The sequence below is a fragment of the Teleopsis dalmanni genome, chromosome 1, assembly GCF_002237135.1.
Source record: "Teleopsis dalmanni isolate 2A chromosome 1, ASM223713v2, whole genome shotgun sequence".
Lineage (NCBI taxonomy): Eukaryota > Metazoa > Arthropoda > Insecta > Diptera > Diopsidae > Teleopsis > Teleopsis dalmanni.
The window spans coordinates 106,174,598-106,182,744 of record NC_051846.1 but is presented as its reverse complement, the minus strand read 5'-3'; the positions used below and the strand labels follow the sequence as shown (position 1 = coordinate 106,182,744).

Genomic DNA, 8,147 nt, shown 5'->3' with positions numbered 1-8,147 from the left:
ACCTCAACTACAACAACCAAAGCGTCGCTCACCTCTGCAATTAGGGACTGTATCAGCAGGAATGTGTTTGTCTTGACAATTCTCGTAGACTTGTTTTTAACACTAAGAAGCAAGTTCTTCATTGCTTGGCATCTTGATTCTTGTTACTTATAATGACAGAAATTGACTCTATCCTTGGTCCAGGTCCAGACTAACCACATTTTACCGCGGTACCTAACAAACGTTGATCTTATACCAAAACTAATACCGCAGACAGAATAATATAGAGAACAGTCTTATACTGCGTTCACATTATGAGAATTAAAGTAGATTAAAGTAATCATGAAGATTAAATTACTAATTTAGTTATTTAATCTCAGATGTCCCATACAAAAGTTAATCTCGTTTTGGTTAAGATTAATTTTTAATCTCCTTAGAATGGTGATTATTTTTCTATGCAACTTTGCAAATATCTTAATATCGTAGATTTTTCACGATCTTAGAATTGGAAAAGAAATATCAAAATCTATTCAAAACATTGGAAATTTCAAAATAGCGAACTGAGTGAAGTTTTTATTAAATTTGTTTAATAATAGCTTTGTACATAATAATAACTAAAATTTCTTAATTATTGTTATAAAACTATTTATTAAATTTAAATGACAATTTTTTTGTACAAAGTTGCTATTAAGTGCTTTATTTACAGAAATTTATCAAGCACACGAAACAAAATATAACAAGAGAAACGTCGAAACGAATCACTAATGTATAATATAAACGGTGTAGATTAACTTAATTTCACAATGTAAACTTAGTATTAGATTCCAAAGTGTCAATTGAAGTAGTAAAATACCAAAATGACCGATAATTCCTCTTTAGAGCAAGAGACAACAAAAGTCAAACATCACATCCCGTTTATCGAATCTTTAACAGTAGTCATTGACATAGATTTAGAATGTATATTCGATTACTTTCTTTTTTAAGTTAGTATGTTTTGTGATACCTCAACTAAGTATAAAAAATAACAGTAAATAGTATGTTTTCACTGTTAGAAAATACAGGATTTTTTTTTTAAATTTAAAGCGGACAAATTTATCTTTTTTAATAAGAAAGTTCTACGATATAGAAGATAAGATAAATAAAAATATTTATAAAAGTTATACACGACAATTATTGCTTACATATTTTTTAAATTTATTCTTTGAAATAATACGAATTTAATATTTTAAGGCGCTGTTGATATGATTTAAATTATGCACAAATGTGTTTCTTAATCATTTAAATTTGTTAATTAAATTTAACTTAATTAAAAATGTATGGTTAAAATTAAATTATTCTGATATTTATTATATTTAATGCAAAATTATTTTGCAAACATATAGTATTGTTTACAAAGTATATAATAATTATAAACATACATATTATATAGATATATCAGGATATATGCATAGAATTAGTTTTCAGTGATTTCCTTTCTTCTTGCTTCATATTAAAAAAATAATTAATCTGTAAGCATTTGTTTTCCACTTTGTTTTTCTTTTTCTTTGTCACGATCATTTCGAGGCTCTGCCTGTCCCAATAAAATTTGATTGGGTTGACCTTGATGAGTTTTCTGTTTCAACATTGTCCAGTCATAAATATAATCATACTGATGGTTTAAGGTTCTAAATAAAATTCTAAAAATAAACAATTAAAAATCATTTTGCTTGCATAAAAAACAAATAATAAAATTACATACCGAAATAGCTGCCGTAAGTACATATAATCAGGTTGTTCTTCAAAGCGCAGGCTACGACAATAATTTAAATACATTGAAAATTCAGCAGGAAATCCTTTACACAGGACTTCTATTGGAGTTGACATTTTTTTTTCTGATATTTTTTCATATTTTTGTTGTTTATTATTAGCCTTCATTCCTTGCCAAGGTAACACGCCGCGATTAAAATACATCATAACATAACCTAAAGACTCCATATCATCTCTTCTAGATTGCTCAATTCCCAGATGAGCATTTATAGATGCATAACGTGCTGTTACTGAGTTGGTCTAACTTAATGTTTTTATAAGTATTAAACAATTTTTATTACAGGAACCTTCGAGTGAGTGTTACTTGTTGTGTGGTAGGTGGTCGTGTTGTGTTTAGTAGGCAGCTATACCCACGGCGTTGTTACAATCAAATTTTAATTACTAAAATTTTGGTTGTTACAAACCAAAACATCAGTCCGCCAGGTTGCCACCATCACCAAACCTAAAATCCTGAGTATCGTAGTCGACAGTATGTTGACATTTTCTGAACATGTTTCTGCTATGCGCGGTTGGTTGAAATCTTTTAATAATTTATTAAAACGCAAAGATACAGAAACCCTACTGAGCATATACAAAGCAGTAGGTCGTCCTATTGCGGCCTATACTACTTCAATACGGACCCCACAACTCTGCGAGATGTAATTGATTAACACCCAATCATGTCAAAACACGCCATTACGAATTACAACCGGCTGCCATCGCATGACGCATGCTGACCATCTCCATACGGAATCGAAAATGCTGCATGTAAGAGAGCATAACTTCAAAGTAATACCTCCCTTGCATGCCACACATATGGACATCCCAATAGCGCCATGTCCTTCCCCACCCCTTAACCAGTACTCATCCACCTCCTCACCCATATAATCGTCTTAGCTACAACAACAACGGAGCATAGTCTGGATAACACTTACCAAAACAATATTTTGCTGTCACGGTATTTTTTGCCACTAAATATGTTAGCAATGATAAAACAAAACACGAAATTGCTTTAAGCCCATTGTCCTGGAAATATGAAAAGTAGCGTTACTTAAACAGCTCTAATTAAATAAGTAATCGTTCAAATGTAATAACAGCTTTCATTTGAAAGTTGTTACTTTTTAATATTAGTGGCGCTGTCAGAATTTCATCCTACGGACTTATCAGTTGCTGTATTATATTCGTCATTCCGTTCTTCATTCCGACCTACTTAAATTCATATAGTTTTTGTCCCAAATCAATAGCAATATATACATATAAAATAAATCTCATACATGAACGAATAAAAATAATCTTTTTTTACAACATTCTGTGTACAAAATTGTTTGCTAGGATATCAATTTGAAATAATTTGTTAATGTTATTTTTTATTTGCTTGTGAACTGACTTCTAAGAGCACATTTCTGCTTTTTTATAAAAAAATGGTTATTTGTATGGAGGAGACGAAGAACAACAGCTAATTATATCAATGTTTATAGCAAAGGCCTTTACATAAAAAGGTGCTAAAAGTGTCAAAACAGTGCATCTCTGGTCAATAGAACAATCAATAATAATCTAGAATCAATAATAATATAACAGAATAATACCTCTAATATTAAAAAGCTTTGGAAGGGTTCCAACCAACAAATCTAAATGGACTGAATTTATTTGTATATTCAATATCGGAACCGGAATAATTATGTTATTCTAAATTTAAAATACTACTGTAGCTATTAACTAAAGACCGTTAGAAATTGTCAATACATATTGCTCAATGGACAACAATACTGTGAAATAAATTTTCCGCTTTGGTAATAGCATTATGTCATACAACGCAAAATACTTAATTTGATGCCCACAATGTTAACCAAATCCAAACCAAGGTTTAGAATCAAACCATCCACTACCGTTATTACAATATGCAAATAAAATAAAAGAATTTAGTCAGTACGGTTCAGAAGCAAAATAGTGGAAGATAATATGTAATTGTACTGTTCAGGGAGCGAACAAGTCCATGTCTCAAAACAATACCTCAACTACAACAACCAAAGCGTCGCTCACCTCTGCAATTACGGACTGTATCAGCAGGAATGTGTTTGTCTTGACAATTCTCGTAGACTTGTTTTTAACACTAAGAAGCAAGTTCTTCATTGCTTGGCATCTTGATTCTTGTTACTTATAATGACAGAAATTGACTCTATCCTTGGTCCAGGTCCAGACTAACCACATTTTACCGCGGTACCTAACAAACGTTGATCTTATACCAAAACTAATACCGCAGACAGAATAATATAGAGAACAGTCTTATACTGCGTTCACATTATGAGAATTAAAGTAGATTAAAGTAATCATGAAGATTAAATTACTAATTTAGTTATTTAATCTCAGATGTCCCATACAAAAGTTAATCTCGTTTTGGTTAAGATTAATTTTTAATCTCCTTAGAATGGTGATTATTTTTCTATGCAACTTTGCAAATATCTTAATATCGTAGATTTTTCACGATCTTAGAATTGGAAAAGAAATATCAAAATCTATTCAAAACATTGGAAATTTCAAAATAGCGAACTGAGTGAAGTTTTTATTAAATTTGTTTAATAATAGCTTTGTACATAATAATAACTAAAATTTCTTAATTATTGTTATAAAACTATTTATTAAATTTAAATGACAATTTTTTTGTACAAAGTTGTTATTAAGTGCTTTATTTACAGAAATTTATCAAGCACACGAAACAAAATATAACAAGAGAAACGTCGAAACGAATCTCTAATGTATAATATAAACGGTGTAGATTAACTTAATTTCACAATGTAAACTTAGTATTAGATTCCAAAGTAGTAAAATACCAAAATGACCGATAATTCCTCTTTAGAGCAAGAGACAACAAAAGTCAAACATCACATCCCGTTTATCGAATCTTTAACAGTAGTCATTGACATAGATTTAGAATGTATATTCGATTACTTTCTTTTTTAAGTTAGTATGTTTTGTGATACCTCAACTAAGTATAAAAAATAACAGTAAATAGTATGTTTTCACTGTTAGAAAATACAGGATTTTTTTTTTAAATTTAAAGCGGACAAATTTATCTTTTTTAATAAGAAAGTTCTACGATATAGAAGATAAGATAAATAAAAATATTTATAAAAGTTATACACGACAATTATTGCTTACATATTTTTTAAATTTATTCTTTGAAATAATACGAATTTAATATTTTAAGGCGCTGTTGATATGATTTAAATTATGCACAAATGTGTTTCTTAATCATTTAAATTTGTTAATTAAATTTAACTTAATTAAAAATGTATGGTTAAAATTAAATTATTCTGATATTTATTATATTTAATGCAAAATTATTTTGCAAACATATAGTATTGTTTACAAAGTATATAATAATTATAAACATACATATTATATAGATATATCAGGATATATGCATAGAATTAGTTTTCAGTGATTTCCTTTCTTCTTGCTTCATATTAAAAAAATAATTAATCTGTAAGCATTTGTTTTCCACTTTGTTTTTCTTTTTCTTTGTCACGATCATTTCGAGGCTCTGCCTGTCCCAATAAAATTTGATTGGGTTGACCTTGATGAGTTTTCTGTTTCAACATTGTCCAGTCATAAATATAATCATACTGATGGTTTAAGGTTCTAAATAAAATTCTAAAAATAAACAATTAAAAATCATTTTGCTTGCATAAAAAACAAATAATAAAATTACATACCGAAATAGCTGCCGTAAGTACATATAATCAGGTTGTTCTTCAAAGCGCAGGCTACGACAATAATTTAAATACATTGAAAATTCAGCAGGAAATCCTTTACACAGGACTTCTATTGGAGTTGACATTTTTTTTTCTGATATTTTTTCATATTTTTGTTGTTTATTATTAGCCTTCATTCCTTGCCAAGGTAACACGCCGCGATTAAAATACATCATAACATAACCTAAAGACTCCATATCATCTCTTCTAGATTGCTCAATTCCCAGATGAGCATTTATAGATGCATAACGTGCTGTTACTGAGTTGGTCTAACTTAATGTTTTTATAAGTATTAAACAATTTTTATTACAGGAACCTTCGAGTGAGTGTTACTTGTTGTGTGGTAGGTGGTCGTGTTGTGTTTAGTAGGCAGCTATACCCACGGCGTTGTTACAATCAAATTTTAATTACTAAAATTTTGGTTGTTACAAACCAAAACATCAGTCCGCCAGGTTGCCACCATCACCAAACCTAAAATCCTGAGTATCGTAGTCGACAGTATGTTGACATTTTCTGAACATGTTTCTGCTATGCGCGGTTGGTTGAAATCTTTTAATAATTTATTAAAACGCAAAGATACAGAAACCCTACTGAGCATATACAAAGCAGTAGGTCGTCCTATTGCGGCCTATACTACTTCAATACGGACCCCACAACTCTGCGAGATGTAATTGATTAACACCCAATCATGTCAAAACACGCCATTACGAATTACAACCGGCTGCCATCGCATGACGCATGCTGACCATCTCCATACGGAATCGAAAATGCTGCATGTAAGAGAGCATAACTTCAAAGTAATACCTCCCTTGCATGCCACACATATGGACATCCCAATAGCGCCATGTCCTTCCCCACCCCTTAACCAGTACTCATCCACCTCCTCACCCATATAATCGTCTTAGCTACAACAACAACGGAGCATAGTCTGGATAACACTTACCAAAACAATATTTTGCTGTCACGGTATTTTTTGCCACTAAATATGTTAGCAATGATAAAACAAAACACGAAATTGCTTTAAGCCCATTGTCCTGGAAATATGAAAAGTAGCGTTACTTAAACAGCTCTAATTAAATAAGTAATCGTTCAAATGTAATAACAGCTTTCATTTGAAAGTTGTTACTTTTTAATATTAGTGGCGCTGTCAGAATTTCATCCTACGGACTTATCAGTTGCTGTATTATATTCGTCATTCCGTTCTTCATTCCGACCTACTTAAATTCATATAGTTTTTGTCCCAAATCAATAGCAATATATACATATAAAATAAATCTCATACATGAACGAATAAAAATAATCTTTTTTTACAACATTCTGTGTACAAAATTGTTTGCTAGGATATCAATTTGAAATAATTTGTTAATGTTATTTTTTATTTGCTTGTGAACTGACTTCTAAGAGCACATTTCTGCTTTTTTATAAAAAAATGGTTATTTGTATGGAGGAGACGAAGAACAACAGCTAATTATATCAATGTTTATAGCAAAGGCCTTTACATAAAAAGGTGCTAAAAGTGTCAAAACAGTGCATCTCTGGTCAATAGAACAATCAATAATAATCTAGAATCAATAATAATATAACAGAATAATACCTCTAATATTAAAAAGCTTTGGAAGGGTTCCAACCAACAAATCTAAATGGACTGAATTTATTTGTATATTCAATATCGGAACCGGAATAATTATGTTATTCTAAATTTAAAATACTACTGTAGCTATTAACTAAAGACCGTTAGAAATTGTCAATACATATTGCTCAATGGACAACAATACTGTGAAATAAATTTTCCGCTTTGGTAATAGCATTATGTCATACAACGCAAAATACTTAATTTGATGCCCACAATGTTAACCAAATCCAAACCAAGGTTTAGAATCAAACCATCCACTACCGTTATTACAATATGCAAATAAAATAAAAGAATTTAGTCAGTACGGTTCAGAAGCAAAATAGTGGAAGATAATATGTAATTGTACTGTTCAGGGAGCGAACAAGTCCATGTCTCAAAACAATACCTCAACTACAACAACCAAAGCGTCGCTCACCTCTGCAATTACGGACTGTATCAGCAGGAATGTGTTTGTCTTGACAATTCTCGTAGACTTGTTTTTAACACTAAGAAGCAAGTTCTTCATTGCTTGGCATCTTGATTCTTGTTACTTATAATGACAGAAATTGACTCTATCCTTGGTCCAGGTCCAGACTAACCACATTTTACCGCGGTACCTAACAAACGTTGATCTTATACCAAAACTAATACCGCAGACAGAATAATATAGAGAACAGTCTTATACTGCGTTCACATTATGAGAATTAAAGTAGATTAAAGTAATCATGAAGATTAAATTACTAATTTAGTTATTTAATCTCAGATGTCCCATACAAAAGTTAATCTCGTTTTGGTTAAGATTAATTTTTAATCTCCTTAGAATGGTGATTATTTTTCTATGCAACTTTGCAAATATCTTAATATCGTAGATTTTTCACGATCTTAGAATTGGAAAAGAAATATCAAAATCTATTCAAAACATTGGAAATTTCAAAATAGCGAACTGAGTGAAGTTTTTATTAAATTTGTTTAATAATAGCTTTGTACATAATAATAACTAAAATTTCTTAATTATTGTT

General features: G+C 30.4%; 2 protein-coding genes across 2 annotated transcripts; both read right to left on the bottom strand.

Moving 5' to 3' along the window:
* Nucleotides 1-1,381: 1,381 nt before the first annotated feature.
* LOC119664979 (casein kinase I-like) lies at nt 1,382-2,602 on the bottom strand. The gene is made up of 3 exons (XM_038074320.1): nt 2,561-2,602; nt 1,718-2,025; nt 1,382-1,655 (listed from the first exon to the last, which is right to left on the bottom strand). Exons 1-3 carry the CDS (start codon nt 2,600-2,602, stop codon nt 1,481-1,483), a joined length of 525 nt encoding a protein of 174 aa, XP_037930248.1. The 3' UTR covers nt 1,382-1,480.
* Nucleotides 2,603-5,141: 2,539 nt separating this feature from the next.
* LOC119664968 (casein kinase I-like) lies at nt 5,142-6,362 on the bottom strand. The gene is made up of 3 exons (XM_038074311.1): nt 6,321-6,362; nt 5,478-5,785; nt 5,142-5,415 (listed from the first exon to the last, which is right to left on the bottom strand). Exons 1-3 carry the CDS (start codon nt 6,360-6,362, stop codon nt 5,241-5,243), a joined length of 525 nt encoding a protein of 174 aa, XP_037930239.1. The 3' UTR covers nt 5,142-5,240.
* Between the last annotated feature and the right edge of the window lie 1,785 nt (nt 6,363-8,147).

Bases quoted from the DNA above. Each gene is read 5' to 3' on its own strand.
- LOC119664968 (XM_038074311.1), bottom strand. From the start codon at position 6,362: ATGGCGCTATTGGGATGTCCATATGTGTGGCATGCAAGGGAG. The intron at 5,786-6,320 runs GTATTACTTTGA...ACATTAAGTTAG, and splicing joins ATGTGTGGCATGCAAGGGAG to ACCAACTCAGTAACAGCACG. The intron at 5,416-5,477 runs GTATGTAATTTT...GTTTATTTTTAG, and splicing joins TACTTACGGCAGCTATTTCG to AATTTTATTTAGAACCTTAA.
- LOC119664979 (XM_038074320.1), bottom strand. From the start codon at position 2,602: ATGGCGCTATTGGGATGTCCATATGTGTGGCATGCAAGGGAG. The intron at 2,026-2,560 runs GTATTACTTTGA...ACATTAAGTTAG, and splicing joins ATGTGTGGCATGCAAGGGAG to ACCAACTCAGTAACAGCACG. The intron at 1,656-1,717 runs GTATGTAATTTT...GTTTATTTTTAG, and splicing joins TACTTACGGCAGCTATTTCG to AATTTTATTTAGAACCTTAA.